This window comes from Oncorhynchus kisutch, linkage group LG18 (assembly GCF_002021735.2).
Source record: "Oncorhynchus kisutch isolate 150728-3 linkage group LG18, Okis_V2, whole genome shotgun sequence".
NCBI lineage: Eukaryota > Metazoa > Chordata > Actinopteri > Salmoniformes > Salmonidae > Oncorhynchus > Oncorhynchus kisutch.
The window spans coordinates 71,207,545-71,226,332 of record NC_034191.2 but is presented as its reverse complement, the minus strand read 5'-3'; the positions used below and the strand labels follow the sequence as shown (position 1 = coordinate 71,226,332).

General features: G+C 38.4%; 3 protein-coding genes across 3 annotated transcripts; all 3 read right to left on the bottom strand.

Annotated features, from left to right (window-relative positions):
* Positions 1–3,122, bottom strand: LOC109909641 (gamma-glutamyl hydrolase-like). The gene is made up of 9 exons (XM_031796714.1): positions 2,687–3,122; positions 1,873–1,981; positions 1,655–1,705; positions 1,475–1,559; positions 1,228–1,366; positions 934–1,040; positions 734–824; positions 486–620; positions 1–284 (listed from the first exon to the last, which is right to left on the bottom strand). Exons 1-9 carry the CDS (start codon positions 2,778–2,780, stop codon positions 166–168), a joined length of 930 nt encoding a protein of 309 aa, XP_031652574.1. The 5' UTR covers positions 2,781–3,122; the 3' UTR covers positions 1–165.
* Positions 3,123–5,944: 2,822 nt separating this feature from the next.
* On the bottom strand, positions 5,945–9,067 carry LOC109909857 (gamma-glutamyl hydrolase). The gene is made up of 9 exons (XM_020508921.2): positions 8,632–9,067; positions 7,817–7,925; positions 7,599–7,649; positions 7,419–7,503; positions 7,172–7,310; positions 6,878–6,984; positions 6,678–6,768; positions 6,430–6,564; positions 5,945–6,228 (listed from the first exon to the last, which is right to left on the bottom strand). Exons 1-9 carry the CDS (start codon positions 8,723–8,725, stop codon positions 6,110–6,112), a joined length of 930 nt encoding a protein of 309 aa, XP_020364510.2. The 5' UTR covers positions 8,726–9,067; the 3' UTR covers positions 5,945–6,109.
* A 1,378-nt stretch (positions 9,068–10,445) lies between these two features.
* LOC109909842 (thioredoxin domain-containing protein 3 homolog) lies at positions 10,446–15,956 on the bottom strand. Its single transcript, XM_031795253.1, has 15 exons — positions 15,610–15,956; positions 15,399–15,456; positions 15,144–15,247; positions 14,707–14,778; positions 14,292–14,411; positions 14,120–14,201; positions 13,423–13,499; positions 13,214–13,306; positions 12,849–12,991; positions 12,428–12,609; positions 12,028–12,172; positions 11,734–11,841; positions 11,473–11,624; positions 11,101–11,245; positions 10,446–10,819 (listed from the first exon to the last, which is right to left on the bottom strand). The coding sequence occupies exons 1-15, from the start codon at positions 15,637–15,639 to the stop codon at positions 10,600–10,602; spliced, it is 1,731 nt and encodes a 576-aa protein (XP_031651113.1). The 5' UTR covers positions 15,640–15,956; the 3' UTR covers positions 10,446–10,599.
* Between the last annotated feature and the right edge of the window lie 2,832 nt (positions 15,957–18,788).

Genomic DNA, 18,788 nt, shown 5'->3' with positions numbered 1-18,788 from the left:
TCATTCGAACAACTTAATTGTCATCAGTTACTTTAATCTTTGTAAAACCATTACCAAAACATACAAATCAAACTTTTAATTTACAGAAATGTACAGCAATAAGTGTTGCTTACATTGATTGAAAGAAATTTGTTGAATGACACTCACTCCATTCAAAAACAATACTCAAAAGTAATATGTTTGTTCAAAGGCAAAAATGTTTCCAGTGTACACAGGATTGTAGTTGTATATCAGTGCTCTCTTCTCCACCTCTTCATCCTCAAATTTGTGAAAATTCTTTCTAGCTGTTAATGAAAAAAATGATCGGCATAGATTCGAGTGATTAAAACATTAACATGTGGAGTTTGATCTTGAACGCACCCTTCATGGCACAGCCAAGGGGGGTGCATTCAATAACTCTCCCCATTACAATAACGTCACGCTACATATTGAGATGAATATAATAGATTCAGTGATATTTTGCCACACAGTACTGTAATAGCTACCTTCATTGACCACGAAATCAGCCAAAAAGAAAGTGGTCTTAACAGCCGATGGCGAGTGTGGAATGTATGGCCTTGTCCATTCAAATGCATTCTTTTCAGGGTGCCACTGGGTTCCATAGATAGGGAAACCGTATGCTACAGAAGAAACATTGAACCTATCAATGTCATCTTATGTAAGTACATGTTCCAGTTTAAGTTACTGTATATACTCTAGTGTTTGCTAAGTTAAAACAATGAATGTGCTTTACCTTCCATAGTTGACACAAACTCTGTTTTCCCATCACTGTTTGTAGTCAAGACTTTGTAGAACTTCCTAAGGTCTGTATTGTTGTTATAACTCTGGAATGCAATGTTGAATGACTAGTTCACAATTAATGCTACAGAGGATACAGAAAAGCCTATGACTTGTGACATTTGGTGATTGTTCAGACACTGCACATGGTCATACCTCCAGAGTGAGACTCAATTCATGAGAGTTTTCAGTGATTGGCTCAGAGGCCAAGGCATCCAGGACCTCTGCTGGAAAGCCCTTGAACAGCTTACTCTCTCTGGATCCTGAAAGTGTAATAACTTCACATTACTCCAAGTTAGAGATTGTTGTTTTGGTGTGACTGTGAGTGCATTCGTTCAGCATTTAGATAAATGTACATGTTCCATTTGTGATCAATTGGAAAATGCGATTCTGGTACAATCTGATGAGTTATGTTTTTCTCATATCTGTATGTGAACAGGTACAACATACCGTTAGTGAAAACCAGTGGCAACATCACACCACTGGTGTTGGTTTTGGATAGAAGCTTCTTTCCGCTGGTCAGGTATGTCAATTCCTCAAATCCAAGACAGGTACCCCATACAGGGAAATAGTCCCCCCTCGAGTTGGCCTAAAAAGTCCAGATTTATATATCACCTTTTCCATTTAGAACAGGTTTTTCTCCCACATATCGATGAAGCATAGACTATGTGAAAGTATCAAAAGGAACATGGCATACCTCTATGGCAAGCTCGTAAAAGATTCTAGCAGCGTTCGCATACCCAGATGAAACGATGCTAGCATCACCACCAGGATAGAGTATTCTAGAGGCGGGTGGGGGGTATATAGATCATTTTATAGAAGACAAAAACAACATGACAGTGGGTCTTGTACAGCAAATAGCATAGTTGACACCTACCCATTAATGGAGTTAAACAGTGTTTTGTACTCTTCCAGTGTCTGATTTATCCTGTAGAAATCACAGGAACGAGGTATATATAACGTACATGGAAAATGAATATTAGGCCTATCTAAGAGAATATTCAATCCACTTTTAATAGATATGGTAATTCATAACCACATATGAAAGGCTGTTGAGTCCTCAACTACATTACCAATCTAATACATACACCTTACATCACAGGGACGACTCTAGCTCCTGCAGACTCCAGGAACTTGACATACGATGCTGCTATATAAGAGGCCTTCTGTGGTTGAGGTGAGTCTACCTCCTGAGCCAAGACACCTAGGAAATCACAGATACATTTTAGAAAGTGAATTACAGCGAGTTTAAAGTTAATGTATTTTCAGTAAAGCCACAATCCGTAAGATTTCCAATTATTTCAAGTAATTAAATACCCCTTGATTTTGAAGAATAGCCTGTGCTGTAGGCCTACTCTGCATGGGATACTTTAATAATAGAGAATAGTATCATTCTAAGGACTGACTATAGCTTCACCGTGGTTTGTTTTGGTTGTCAAAGAGGAATTTGAAAAGGGCTACAATGCAAATGTTCAATTCACACATAATCATCTATTGTTTAGAAGGAAGTGTTAATATGTGTTAGCTAGATCTTTATTGGTATAGGGTACATTTTATAATAAATATACACTGAACAAAAACATAAATGCAACGTGTAAAGTGTTGGGGGGGTGTTGAGGAGTATTTATTTCTGTTAAAAAGCCCTTTTGTGGGGAAAAAATGTATTCCGATTGGCTGGATCTGGCTCCCCAAGTGCCAAGTGGGTGGACCTATACCCTCCAAGTCCCATTCCCATCCATCATGTGGAATTCATAGATTACAGCCTAATGAATGTATTGCCATTGACTGATTTCCTTATATGAACTGTAACACAGTAAACTCTTTGAAATTGTTGCGTTTATATTTTTGTTCAGTATACATGATGTAACACTAGTTTCATGCAATCAGTCATGTGATGCAGCAAATTTACCGATTATCGGCATGTCGTTCCTCTTCTTCGGCACTGTGCACGAGGAGGACAAAATTGAAAAGGCGAAACAAAACAGTAGGGCGAAATTGCTCATTCTCTAAACGTGTTTCCGCAATGCCTGGATCAAATATTTCTTCTTAAAAATTGGATTATCTCCGTCTAAAGAGGTCTCGATGGTGACAGTGCAAACAAGGATATAGGTTGCGGTTGAAGAGTCGGTTGCATAGTTTCATTTTTTGTTTAACATTTCCACTAAATAGCACAGGCACAAAGTCAAAATTGGCATATCGTAAAAATGTATGAAAACAAAAATTATTTATGGTCTTAATTTGGGGTTAGGCATAAGGTTAGCAGTGTGTTGAGGTTAGGTTTAAAATCACATAGAAATAGGCGAAGTTTATAACTTGTGGCTAACCTGTTTTTACTAAATGCGTGAATGGCACATCCGGTTTTTAGCCTTCAAAATAAAAGTACAAATTGTAGAGGAAAGGTTTTTTGTTTTTCTATAATATCTTTGATAAAAGTCCTGAACCTTGACCCTATTGAAATGTAAATAACATTTTAAAATAACCATATATTTTATGTGATAGCAAGTGATATTGTTCTAAATAGCTAACATTTTTTGGTTAATAAAAAATTCAGATATGACCACCAAAACTACTTTACAAGGACTTTATGTTGGACTGTATGTATCAGATACAGTATTTCTAATATGAAGGCCTGCTATGCCATTTGAATAGCTGCAAGTTTAACTTTAAATGGTGGCAGGTACACTGTTTCATGTCCTCTCTTTCTGTACAATGCATGTACAAAGTACAATGTACAATGCAGACCGGCGTCCAACATGATATGAGGAACATAAAGGAAATAAAACTTTTTTGCATGCATACATCCACAATGCTGAGAGGGATTAGATTAATTCATCCATTCCTCATCCATTAACATTCACTGACTGTACAAAACATTAGGAACACCTTCCTACTATTGAGTTGCACCCCCCTTTTGCCCTCAGAACAGTCTCAATTCGTCCGGACATGGACTCTACAAGATGTTCCACAGGGATGCTGTCCCATGTTGACTCCAAAGTTTCAAAACACAGGCCTTAAATGAAGTAGTTCTTCAATTCCAGACGCAAAAATGAATGGTGCAAAAAATATTTGAACCATTACCAGGTTTTACCGCTAGGTTTTATGTGCCGCAGTATTCGTCTGGCATAGGGATGCTTGCCCATGTTAACTCCAATTATTTCCCTCAGTTGTCAAGTTTGCTGAATGCCTTTTGGGTGGTGGACCATTCTTGATACACACTGGAAACTGTTGAGCGTGAAATACCCAGCAGCGTTGCAGTTCTTGACTGGGAGGGAACATCAAACTCCACACCCAAACTTTACCAGTCAGTGAGGAGAGGAAAGACTTATAGCACAAACTTTGGGGTCAAAGTTACAGGTGCCACATGGGATTTTATGGGTCAAACTGGTTCCAGCCCAGTGTCTGTGGGTCGAGGGTAGGGTGTCTGCTCCTATTTTTAAAATCGTGAAAAAACATTTTCATGTTGAACTGTGCTTGTGTATGTTATTCCTCTGTAAAGTAGCACATGAAAAACATTCCCTTCTTTGGGTATTGATACTTGATACTCAGTGTTCAAGTTTGTCCTGATCTTGGAATCTTCTTGTAGCCGCAAGTACGTATTTAAATGGTGTAGACTCCATGTCATGAAAAGAAGAGAAGGATGTGAACAGAATCACCGGTTTGTTTTGTTACAAAATGTTCTCCTCATTCTTTGCTTATTGTATAATACTCCCACCAGTCCTTTGGAAATGTAAGCATATATATTATATTTTAGTCACTGTGCCTTACTTTGGGAGTGAGCAGTCCTTTTTATGGACTCCTTTTGTGAAAACTAAATACAACATGGCTCATTGTAAATAAATGTTCTGCTGATCTTGGCACTAACTACTGTTGGTTAAACCTTCACTCTAATCTGTGAACACTTTGTAATGTAGTCATAGAGTAGGTATGGCATTATATCAACAGTCAAGTAAGAAATGGTCTTCTTCAGTTCCAAATATACCCAATTGCCAAAATAGATGTTAACAGTAGCTGCATGTATCTGCACATTATTTTACAGATGTTCAAATGGTAATGAAATGGTTTGTCAAGCTAACGACCACATAAAATGATGTTTTAGTAAATGGCTATTGAAGTGCCATTACAACCGCTCTCAGTATTAAGTCAATTGGTGGGTTTGAGGTGCCACTGTAGAATTGGTGTTGTTTTATGGCAAAAAGTAATACATTTGTCTATAAGGTAATTAATAGCTTAGAATCATTATCTCAATCTTCACAGGATGAAATACAAAGGATTATTTTTTATTTTTTTTAGGTTGGACTGCTATCTAAAAACGTTAATTCTTGAGGCACAAGTCTGCATTTTATCTGAATGATCATTCTGTTACTTTGTCAATGCATGTTATCAAGTTATTTGCAACTCAATGCGATCTGTGATAGCTGTTTCAAAATAGTATTTTTTACATCTTGAATGTTCCGTACTGGGTTGAATTACATTTACAGTAGTATCATGATTGAGATCCCAGTCTCTTCAGCTTGATGTGTAAATGTTACTCAAATATCATTTGTCTTTTAATAGCTGAGTGTTATTTGTGCATAAATGCATTTTGAAAGTTACATTTGAATATACATTTTCCCCCCTTCTGTTTCAGTCCTTGGGTTGAGTTTAAAGTGGACTTTGCGATGGTGACATTTCTGACACTGCGATTGAACGTGAAGATGGACTTTTGTCAAGTAATCCAAAATAGTACAAGAGACAGCGTGGCAGTATGTGGCATGGGGGTAAATGTTAGAATAAAACGTATTTTATCATTGTACTCTGTAGTTTATCTATTTTGGTTGTTATTGCAAAATTGTGAATGTTCTCTACTTAATTTATCCACTTTATTGTAAAAGACAAAAAAAAATGCATCCTCAAGCGTTTACTCAAATCAACCAAATGTCTTGTTGTATAATAAAACAATAAGATGAGAAATCAAGCTGCCAAAACAAAGCTTGTGGGTTCTATTACTGAACAAGTCACAAATACTGAATATGTTGGCCGGTTTCCTGTACACAGATTAAGGCTAGTCCTGGATTAAAAATCTCCATTGAAAGTGCATTTAGTTCATGTAGGTCCTCATTACCTTGCCAGTCTGGATAGATTGTGAAATGCTTTTAGGTTTGTTCAAAAACATAGACGTGGTACATAGTCATTCGAACAACTTAATTGTCATCAGTTACTTTAATCTTTGTAAAACCATTACCAAAACATACAAATCAAACTTTTAATTTACAGAAATGTACAGCAATAAGTGTTGCTTACATTGATTGAAAGAAATTTGTTGAATGACACTCACTCCATTCAAAAACAATACTCAAAAGTAATATGTTTGTTCAAAGGCAAAAATGTTTCCAGTGTACACAGGATTGTAGTTGTATATCAGTGCTCTCTTCTCCACCTCTTCATCCTCAAATTTGTGAAAATTCTTTCTAGCTGTTAATGAAAAAAATGATCGGCATAGATTCGAGTGATTAAAACATTAACATGTGGAGTTTGATCTTGAACGCACCCTTCATGGCACAGCCAAGGGGGGTGCATTCAATAACTCTCCCCATTACAATAACGTCACGCTACATATTGAGATGAATATAATAGATTCAGTGATATTTTGCCACACAGTACTGTAATAGCTACCTTCATTGACCACGAAATCAGCCAAAAAGAAAGTGGTCTTAACAGCCGATGGCGAGTGTGGAATGTATGGCCTTGTCCATTCAAATGCATTCTTTTCAGGGTGCCACTGGGTTCCATAGATAGGGAAACCGTATGCTACAGAAGAAACATTGAACCTATCAATGTCATCTTATGTAAGTACATGTTCCAGTTTAAGTTACTGTATATACTCTAGTGTTTGCTAAGTTAAAACAATGAATGTGCTTTACCTTCCATAGTTGACACAAACTCTGTTTTCCCATCACTGTTTGTAGTCAAGACTTTGTAGAACTTCCTAAGGTCTGTATTGTTGTTATAACTCTGGAATGCAATGTTGAATGACTAGTTCACAATTAATGCTACAGAGGATACAGAAAAGCCTATGACTTGTGACATTTGGTGATTGTTCAGACACTGCACATGGTCATACCTCCAGAGTGAGACTCAATTCATGAGAGTTTTCAGTGATTGGCTCAGAGGCCAAGGCATCCAGGACCTCTGCTGGAAAGCCCTTGAACAGCTTACTCTCTCTGGATCCTGAAAGTGTAATAACTTCACATTACTCCAAGTTAGAGATTGTTGTTTTGGTGTGACTGTGAGTGCATTCGTTCAGCATTTAGATAAATGTACATGTTCCATTTGTGATCAATTGGAAAATGCGATTCTGGTACAATCTGATGAGTTATGTTTTTCTCATATCTGTATGTGAACAGGTACAACATACCGTTAGTGAAAACCAGTGGCAACATCACACCACTGGTGTTGGTTTTGGATAGAAGCTTCTTTCCGCTGGTCAGGTATGTCAATTCCTCAAATCCAAGACAGGTACCCCATACAGGGAAATAGTCCCCCCTCGAGTTGGCCTAAAAAGTCCAGATTTATATATCACCTTTTCCATTTAGAACAGGTTTTTCTCCCACATATCGATGAAGCATAGACTATGTGAAAGTATCAAAAGGAACATGGCATACCTCTATGGCAAGCTCGTAAAAGATTCTAGCAGCGTTCGCATACCCAGATGAAACGATGCTAGCATCACCACCAGGATAGAGTATTCTAGAGGCGGGTGGGGGGTATATAGATCATTTTATAGAAGACAAAAACAACATGACAGTGGGTCTTGTACAGCAAATAGCATAGTTGACACCTACCCATTAATGGAGTTAAACAGTGTTTTGTACTCTTCCAGTGTCTGATTTATCCTGTAGAAATCACAGGAACGAGGTATATATAACGTACATGGAAAATGAATATTAGGCCTATCTAAGAGAATATTCAATCCACTTTTAATAGATATGGTAATTCATAACCACATATGAAAGGCTGTTGAGTCCTCAACTACATTACCAATCTAATACATACACCTTACATCACAGGGACGACTCTAGCTCCTGCAGACTCCAGGAACTTGACATACGATGCTGCTATATAAGAGGCCTTCTGTGGTTGAGGTGAGTCTACCTCCTGAGCCAAGACACCTAGGAAATCACAGATACATTTTAGAAAGTGAATTACAGCGAGTTTAAAGTTAATGTATTTTCAGTAAAGCCACAATCCGTAAGATTTCCAATTATTTCAAGTAATTAAATACCCCTTGATTTTGAAGAATAGCCTGTGCTGTAGGCCTACTCTGCATGGGATACATTAATAATAGAGAATAGTATCATTCTAAGGACTGACTATAGCTTCACCGTGGTTTGTTTTGGTTGTCAAAGAGGAATTTGAAAAGGGCTACAATGCAAATGTTCAATTCACACATAATCATCTATTGTTTAGAAGGAAGTGTTAATATGTGTTAGCTAGATCTTTATTGGTATAGGGTACATTTTATAATAAATATACACTGAACAAAAACATAAATGCAACGTGTAAAGTGTTGGGGGGGTGTTGAGGAGTATTTATTTCTGTTAAAAAGCCCTTTTGTGGGGAAAAAATGTATTCCGATTGGCTGGATCTGGCTTCCTCAAGTGCCAAGTGGGTGGACCTATACCCTCCAAGTCCCATTCCCATCCATCATGTGGAATTCATAGATTACAGCCTAATGAATGTATTGCCATTGACTGATTTCCTTATATGAACTGTAACACAGTAAACTCTTTGAAATTGTTGCGTTTATATTTTTGTTCAGTATACATGATGTAACACTAGTTTCATGCAATCAGTCATGTGATGCAGCAAATTTACCGATTATCGGCATGTCGTTCCTCTTCTTCGGCACTGTGCACCAGGAGGACAAAATTGAAAAGGCGAAACAAAACAGTAGGGCGAAATTGCTCATTCTCTAAACGTGTTTCCGCAATGCCTGGATCAAATATTTCTTCTTAAAAATTGGATTATCTCCGTCTAAAGAGGTCTCGATGGTGACAGTGCAAACAAGGATATAGGTTGCGGTTGAAGAGTCGGTTGCATAGTTTCATTTTTTGTTTAACATTTCCACTAAATAGCAAAGGCACAAAGTCAAAATTGGCATATCGTAAAAATGTATGAAAACAAAAATTCTTTATGGTCTTAATTTGGGGTTAGGCATAAGGTTAGCAGTGTGTTGAGGTTAGGTTTAAAATCACATAGAAATAGGCGAAGTTTATAACTTGTGGCTAACCTGTTTTTACTAAATGCGTGAATGGCACATCCGGTTTTTAGCCTTCAAAATAAAAGTACAAATTGTAGAGGAAAGGTTTTTTGTTTTTCTATAATATCTTTGATAAAAGTCCTGAACCTTGACCCTATTGAAATGTAAATAACATTTTAAAATAACCATATATTTTATGTGATAGCAAGTGATATTGTTCTAAATAGCTAACATTTTTTGGTTAATAAAAAATTCAGATATGACCACCAAAACTACTTTACAAGGACTTTATGTTGGACTGTATGTATCAGATACAGTATTTCTAATATGAAGGCCTGCTATGCCATTTGAATAGCTGCAAGTTTAACTTTAAATGGTGGCAGGTACACTGTTTCATGTCCTCTCTTTCTGTACAATGCATGTACAAAGTACAATGTACAATGCAGACCGGCGTCCAACATGATATGAGGAACATAAAGGAAATAAAACTTTTTTGCATGCATACATCCACAATGCTGAGAGGGATTAGATTAATTCATCCATTCCTCATCCATTAACATTCACTGACTGTACAAAACATTAGGAACACCTTCCTACTATTGAGTTGCACCCCCCTTTTGCCCTCAGAACAGTCTCAATTCGTCCGGACATGGACTCTACAAGATGTTCCACAGGGATGCTGTCCCATGTTGACTCCAAAGTTTCAAAACACAGGCCTTAAATGAAGTAGTTCTTCAATTCCAGACGCAAAAATGAATGGTGCAAAAAATATTTGAACCATTACCAGGTTTTACCGCTAGGTTTTATGTGCCGCAGTATTCGTCTGGCATAGGGATGCTTGCCCATGTTAACTCCAATTATTTCCCTCAGTTGTCAAGTTTGCTGAATGCCTTTTGGGTGGTGGACCATTCTTGATACACACTGGAAACTGTTGAGCGTGAAATACCCAGCAGCGTTGCAGTTCTTGACACTCAAACCGGTGCACCTGGCACCTACTACCATACCCCGTTCAAAGGCACTTCAATCTTTTGCCTTGCCCATTTACCCTTTGAATGGCACCCATAAACAAGCCATGTCTCAATTGTCTCAAGGCTTAAAAATCTTTATTTAACCTGTCTCCTCCCCTTCATCTACACTGACTGAAGTAGATTTAACAAGTGACATCAATAAGGGATCATAGCTTTCACCTGGATTCCCCTGATTCCCCATGTTTTGTACACTGCATATATACTGTATGAAAATATCAGAAGGGTTTGTCGGACAAGTATTTGGTGCCCCCAGGTGTTCATTTCCTAGAGGTGCGTAGAGCAGGATACATAAAGCTCATGATGGAAATACAGATTAAAAGTCTACCGTGACACAAAATCTGTAGTACATGAAAACACATAAAAATGTCCATGGGGGAAAACATGACTGCTCAAATATGTAGTAAATTCAATTTGTATTTTATTATTGGAAACATCTAAAACAATAGTGTACCTATACAGTAGGTTCCCTCCAACTCCCCATTCAATACAATCTTCAAGTCTACTCACATGTAGGCATTATTAAACCTATGTGTGGGGTTATCGGTTTTCCAGTGTTTATGACGGTATATCCCCAAAAATGAACTTGATATTGTCCATGGCGTGCTGGACATTGGACGAGCCGTGCACGGCGTTCTCCAAGATGCTTTTGGCAAACTGTGCACGTAGAGAGTCGGGTTTGACTTGCATGGCCTGTTCAGGATCGGCAGGCCCCATCATCTCTCTCCATTCTGCGATAGCGTTTTCTTTGCTCAGGATCATCATGATAGATGGACCTCTACAAAAGATAAATCAAATCGGCCGTTAAAGCTGATGCAATATCAAGACCTGGGTTGGGGTCAGTTCAATTTAAATCTGATACATTTAGGAAGTTAATCAAAATTCCAATTTCTCATTTAAAAGAAATTGCACTTTTCAATTGTTGAATAAGTATTTGTATAAATCTCCTGAAATGGAATAGAATAAATCCAAACCCTGGTCAAGACTTACGTTTCATTCTAGCAAACTATAAACTCAAATGATTGCAGGTCTTGAATGTTAAAGAACATGTCAACTCACTGTGACATGTAGTCAACCAGGTTATTAAAGAAGTCCTTCCCTTTGTGATCTTTGTAGAACTCCTCTGCCATCTCTCGTGTCAGTTTGGTTTCTTTCACTTGTGAAATACTAAACCCAGCCTCTTTAATTTGATTCATAATGGTATCTGAAATAAGGATCAACAACCACAATTTTCATTGACATTCAATGTCATGACAGAAACAATACTTGTCTCTTTAAAACAACAATTTGCAAGTTTATTTGTGTAAGAGTGCTTTAAATACATAAAAACTGAAACAACCTATAACAACCATCTATCCATAATGAGGCAAACATATTAACATTGCCTGGTTAAATAACCATGAAGTTAGGACAGAGACCCAGGTACTGTACCTTTGTGTTCTTGTGTAGAGTCAGGTTTGATCACGGCCAGTGTGTGCTCTGTGGGGAAAAAGCGGTTGAGATCTCTCTGAGCCTCCTCGAGATTAGAGCTGCCATGAATCTGGTTGATGGTCACATTGTCGATTGCAAACTGGGCACGCAGACTAGGAATGAAGCACAATTACAGTGGCGAGATGAGACAGTTCATTGAACATACATAAATAATATGAAATGAACTAGGACTATGCAAATGAAGTGTTCCCCAGTTGCTACCTTTCAGGGAATCTTTCTTTGGCCTCATCCAAGACTTTTGGACCCAGTAAACCTCTCCAGTGTTGGATTGCATCATCTCGAGTCAAAGCCAAAGCCAACACGGGGCCACTGCGATACAACAAGGGAAACAAAACACTTCTGTCAGAAAGTTCAAGCTGTCGATTCGCCACAATCAGTAGCCAATCATTTACATTTGGTCACTGTAAACTGTGCATATTAGATCATCTATCAATCTTATTTTGTCATTCAGCACGCCACATCACTACTAAGCAAATTATTGTGGGAGTTTGTCACCTGGTCATATGGTTAATTAGACATGGGAAAAAGTCAGTGCCCTCATGCTCCTTGTAGAACTCTTTGGCCTGGTCCTCTGTGAGGGTTACCTCCCTCTGCATCGCTATCTGGAAGCCAGAGTCATGGATAGTCTTCAAGATCTCATCTTGTCATGTTGAAAAGCAAACCAGAATCTCAGTCAGTAAGTACAGAAATGAACAGGTGGAGCAACAAGGTACACATTGGCATGACTAGTATTACTAAACAATAAAAATAAGACATGCATATTTATGGTTTTGACTTTAGAACATGTTCACTGAAAAATGCAACTCTAAGAAGATTTGAACCACTTTGAACCACTCATAAAAGGAGCTAGGACTTACTTCTGGCATAAAATGTAAAACATAAAAGTAGAAGATACCTTTTTTCTCCCTGAGAAGACTTGGACGAATAAGAGCAAGAGTCTTTTCAATCCTTGCATTGGATCCAGCATGCATCTCTAAAGAAAAATCAAAGGTGGGAAAGAAGTATGCCAGTTGCCTGCTAGCCACCTCAGTGCTGCTTTCTGACATGCCCAGATCCACGTCCTGTACAACCTTTGACCTAAGAGAGATCACCCAAAACACACATACTTTGTATTAATTTTGCTTGCAACTTTTGTTGTTGTAAGATTTTACAAAAACAATATTCAGGTTTAAGAGAAAGAAACAAGGAAATGTTAACTGATTTCTGGTACGTTTGATCAAACCTCTCAAATCTGCAATCGGTTGCATGATGTGGTACGATTGTGCATCAGGCATGTGTGTTTAATCTACTCAGCAAACTGCACTAAGGACCCAAACCTTTTCTTTGGTTGGATGAGCTCAGCGTGTTCAGGATCTATGATGGCTGTCAATGAATGAGACTCTCCTTCACCCACCTCATCTCCCTTAGACAGAATCAAGGCGTGGACAGGCCCACTAGACATGGCCTTCACAAACGCTGGCTAGAAAATAAAAAATCACTCTAGTCAAATTGAGAAAATTGTCATGTATATATTTTATTTTTTAATAAAAAAATAAAAAAATTCATGTTGCTAAACGAAAACTCCTGCTCTAAGGTATCTGGATGCAATTGGGTGATACTGATACAATTGTGTTACTGAACCCTCCTTGTCACAAGTGCAGCATAGTAAGAAGTAATGTTCTTCTGTCTTGCTTTCACCCACCTCTTTGGCTTTCTCCTTATAAAAAGCATGAATTTGCTCTTCATCCAACACCCTCTCCTCCTCCGCAACAATTGAAAAACCAGCATCTAAAGCCTATGCACAATACATTTGTGAGTTAAATGCAGCCATTATATTCAAGTAAAATGCAATAACATGAACAAGGATAGACTATAAGAATTTAATGTGAAGCACTTACAGTAAAGCCTTACTTTTTGTATGATTCCTTCCACTTGACCTCCTACTACAGCATCTGGCTTTATGATGACCACATGGTATGTTCCATGATCTAATGGCACACACAAGACTTCCTCAAATCCCCTCCATTCAAACTTACCCAAACCATTACCCAAACCCTCACTAGCTTCAAGCACCAACTGTCAGAGCAGCTCACAGATTATTGCACCTGTACATAGCCCACCTATAATTTAGCCCAAACAACTACCTCTTTCCCTACTGTATTTTATTTATTTATTTATTTTGCTCCTTTGCACCCCATTATTTTTATTTCTACTTTGCACATTCTTCCATTGCAAATCTACCATTCCAGTGTTTTACTTGCTATATTGTATTCACTTCGCCACCATGGCCTTTTTTTGCCTTTGCCTCCCTTATCTCACCTCATTTGCTCACATCGTATATAGACTTGTTTATACTGTATTATTGACTGTATGTTTGTTTTACTCCATGTGTAACTCTGTGTCGTTGTATGTGTCAAACTGCTTTGCTTTATCTTAGCCAGGTCGCAATTGTAAATGAGAACTTGTTCTCAACTTGCCTACCTGGTTAAATAAAGGTTAAATAAAAAATAAAAATAAATAATTAACATCAACAAAATGTTAAACGAAAATATATGCATACAGTAAGAAACGATGTAGCAGTATTCTAGCAGTGAAATTGGTGACATACCGCCAATTTCTATGTCGGCATTTTGGGTCGTCGGAGGCTTTTTTCTTGCTTGATGATTGTCCTCTAAGAAAAGCTCGTGGACCTATTTGAAAGTTTGACGGTGGGTTCAAAATGCTAATCAGTATACCAGTCTGTAGACCCCTTACAGGTGACAATGTTAGGAACCTCTTACTTCAGGTACATATTTTGAGCCCAGTTCTTGCTTCTTCTTCTCTTGATCCACCAGTTCCAACATAGTTTTTTGTAGAAGAGGTCCATTGACTCCTCTTACTATTGACACCAATGTACCACCCTGAAACAGCAGAGCACACCACGATGCCAAATGAAAGGTTTACTCTTAGCACAAATGTCAAAATAGTTTATTACACCAACTAAAAACAGTATATTTTTGGACAATTCTCATGGTTACGACACAATTACCATAGGTGTGCTAACACAGCCTTGTGTTAGTGGGTAAGTTACATATCATATGTCATAACACCTGTCAAACTATTCTGATGCATAAAAAATTACACTGTCTGTCACTTGACATTCAGTGATATAAGATCATGACAATATTATGGTGCTGTTATAAGCTCACTACTTACAGAGTAGAAAAGGAAGACTGGTTGACATTTCCCTTTAAGTGAACTTAACTCAAGTAAACTGCTGGCCTCCCCCTGAAAGTGAGTTAAACAGAGCACTTATGACAATTTACAGCAGTTTCTTTTTCAAAAAGGGTATGGATTTCCAGAGGCCCAGATGGAAGTTGTGTTCAATTCACAACAAAAAGAAGAAAAAAGACTGAAGGGACCTGTTGCAAAACTTTCTAGAACATTTTCTGTTGCATGCCTTAATAAACACAACCCAGGTGTTGACATTGGACCTCCACCCAGGCTACTGGTCTGGTAGGGTCTGGATCATGGACCTCCCACACACAGACAGGTACCGGAATTGGTTTGGCTAGGTTTTAATGCGCAGGGTTACCAGAAGTGTACCAGGATCAGAATCTGACATGATGATAGCTGAAAACGCCTTAACTTACCACAGCTAAGCGCAACAGGTCATCTCCATATTCACTCCTCAATTTTCTGAAGATGTTCTGCACAGCCTTGCATGGGCCACACCATCTCTGGTATACTTCTATTACTACAATCATGGATATCAGCATATTACTCCTCATATCAAAACTACTGCAGTCTGACAGCTTCTTAGTTCATTATCTGACAGCATGACCACTCATTAAAGAAAACTCAGCCAACTCATATTTACTACGTGACAACTTTTGAAAGCTGCCTACCAAGAAGTCCTGGGCCTGACAATGCTTCCTCCCATTGTTCTTCCGAAGATATTTCAATCTGTAAAATGATATTTAAAAAGGACAATGTAAAGTACTTTAGACACATTAATTTATTTCAAAGAATGACTTGCGGCTACTGTTACTGTACTGCTGATGAACAACAATAAATATGTGTTGGGAGTTAACGTTAGCTAGTTGTAGACAAACTTACTTGAATTTGGACGTCCTTTTTCCTTGACATTTTCTAAATGTTAATATATTAAAATAATGATTGATTCATTCACATGGCTGTTTTTGTTATCACAACTTGTGGGGGAAAAAGCAACGGGCGAACGTTAGATTGCTAGCCAGTTAAACCGTCAAAAGTTGCCAGTGATACTGTAAGCAGAAGGCTAAACAGCTGGCAGCAATAATACTGTTAACGTTACCGTAACAACAGAGTCACTCTTTCAAACATTCTTTCCGTTTGAAAGGATGCAATTGCTATGACTTAGGACTTCATAACTAGCTAGAAATATGTCATTGGCCACACCTTGCTTTGATAAATTAAAATGTAGCTAGCTAGTAAGAAATATACGTTTGGAACAGCCATCTCTGCCTTACAAGTACGTGTGTATAGTGTACTGTACCTATTCGGCGCCCGAAAGGGTCGACTAGAAACTCTGTGGGTCGGTCGTTGATCATATTGGGCTATGTTTGGAATAACAAAGTTATTTATTGGGAAATAATTGGTTGATAATACTCTGATATCATGCTATGTGAGCCTGGTCAGTGTTTATGCATCCATCATTCGCCGATGTGTTACCAATTGGCGTTGTCAGTCACAAAACGTTGGCCTGTTATTAAACCTGTTATTAAACCTTTTTGGGATAGGGGGCAGCATTTTCACTTTTGGATGAATAGAGTGCCAAGAGTGAACTGCCTCCTACTCTGTCCCAGATGCTAATATATTAGGGTGACCAGACGTCCCCGTTTTCCGGGGACAGTCCCCGTTTTTGGTGGCCTGTCCCCGGAAATGTCCCCATTTATAACTGTGCGTTAAAAACAGATCGCAAAGTGAAATATTTTACTTGGCAAGAAAGACCGGGCAGCAGAGCCTACCGGTTGACGTCTCAATCGCGCTGTGCTTGTTTAGGCCAACAGAGGGGGCTGCTCGCTATAGCAGCTTCATTCACTCTTCTTCTTCTACTAACTACTTGCTCGCGATAGTTTTAGAGAAAACTGCAGTGGAAAACTCGGCCAGAAGCTAGCAAGTGTCAAGTGAATCCACAACATCACCTCAAACATCTTTTCAAGTCAGGTAAAATACAATAGTTTGAGATACTAGCTAGTGATGTTATAATGTCACAATATATTATATAGATAGATGATCTGCTCTATAAGGTTTTAAATAGGTTAAGTTAGCTAGCTAAGTTAGCTAACTACTGTTATGGTAGCTAGGTTAAAAAACGTTCACATGTAAACATGCAGTGGACGGGCTATTTTGAAAATATATTAAGATTAAATTAAATTAATGCACAATTAATTTGGATAATATTTTTGTAGATTACAATTTTAATGGTTTGGCATTATAAGTAGTGTGAAAATATATTTAGAAATGTTCATGGATAACATTAGCAGTGGAGAGGAAGGAGAGGAGGAAGACTGGATAGGAAGAAGAGTGAAGGAGGAGGAAAAGTAAAGATATGGTTACAGAGCCTGCCAATTTATTATTCCAAACAATGTTTTTGAGATAAAATACAGAAATGAGGCAAGCAATGGGAATATGTTAACCAAAGTATTTTATCTAATAGTATGCTATTTATTAATACAGATTGGAGAGGAAGGAGAATTAAAAATTAAGGGAGTAAAAAGAGTGAAGCAAGGAGAGTGTCGAAGAGTGAGGTGGAAAGGTGAAGGAAAGGAAGACGAGTTAAGAAAAGAGGAGAAAGATTGGAGGAGAAGAAAAAGTTAAGAGAGTAAGAAGAGTCACTCAAGGAGAGTGAAGAACAGACAGAGGAGATACAATGACTCTTTCCAAGAAACGGAAATGCACTTTTTATGAAAAACATGATGAGAGAATTTCCGCTTATACGCTCAGGTCAAGACGATAGAATGGTTCACAGCAACCTTAGCAATTCCTCTTTTTCCAATTGGCAGCGGGGGAAGAACGGCAGTGGTAGAACATCAACAGACGAAAAAGCATAAAGCCTCTGACTGGCCGTGTTGGTTTGCCCTCTGTTACCACATTCTTCAACAAGGTAGAGCCTTCCCAAGAAGAATATGGTTTAGCTGTGCAGGAGGGTGTCTTTGCATACCACACTATGCAACACAATCATAGTTACAGATCTATGGACTGCCCAGCACAACTCACACGGAAGGTTTATGAGCCAAAGTTTACATGTGCTAGGACAAAATGTGACGCCATAGTGAGTAATGTGTTAGTAACATGGGCAACTACTTTGGTAACACAGGACCTAGACCAGGTTGAATTTGTGTCCCTGTCCATTGATGCATTCAATCATGGACATGTAAAGTTGCTGTCAATAGTAGTCAGATATTGTAAGATATATGGTGGCAACACATCTGTGGAAACAAAACTGCTTGATTTTGTTGAATTGAATGGGAAAACAGAAGAGGAAATTGCAGCTGAGGTCCTGGTGGTCATCCAAAAATGTAACCTGGAAAACATTCTCTGCCGACAACAAATACCAACTTAGGAGGACTGAATAGGCTGGGGAGGGTCAATGTCCATACCAAAGTTAAACAGGCTCTGCAGCGGGAGGTGATTGGCTGAGGTTGTCCTGCCCACATCATTCATAACACGGCCAGAACAGCTTTGGATATAATGTTGTGTACCTGCTCACAAAGATATTTGGATATGTTCATATTTTCACTGTCAGAGTAGAAAGACTGAAGGGCTTTTGTGAGTTGTTGGTCAGGAGTACCATAACATTTTAGGACACAGCAATGTTCGCTGGATGTCCATGCTCCCTGTTCTAGAAAGAGTGCTGAAAATGTATGTGCCATTGAAATCCTTTTTTATTTCTGAAGACAAATGCCCTGTTGTCCTGTGAACAATGTTCGAAGATCCACTGACTGAACTTTGGCTGGACTTTGTCCATGGAAACCTGACTGTATTCAGTGACACGATCAAGATGCTTGGAGGCCAGGACCGCTGTGCTGTGGAGTCCGCTGCAATTCTGAGAAACGTTGAGGCAAAATTGACTGCAAGACGTGATGACAACTTCCTTCCAGTTTTGGTCAGAGGACTTCTGAGAGAGCTGGAGACATGTCTAAAGAGAGCTTTCTCAAAACATCCCAATCATTCTTCACTACGGCTGTGAACTACTTGCAAGCATGGAGAAAGCACAGATAATCTAAAATATTTACATTGTCTCCTTTTAAAAA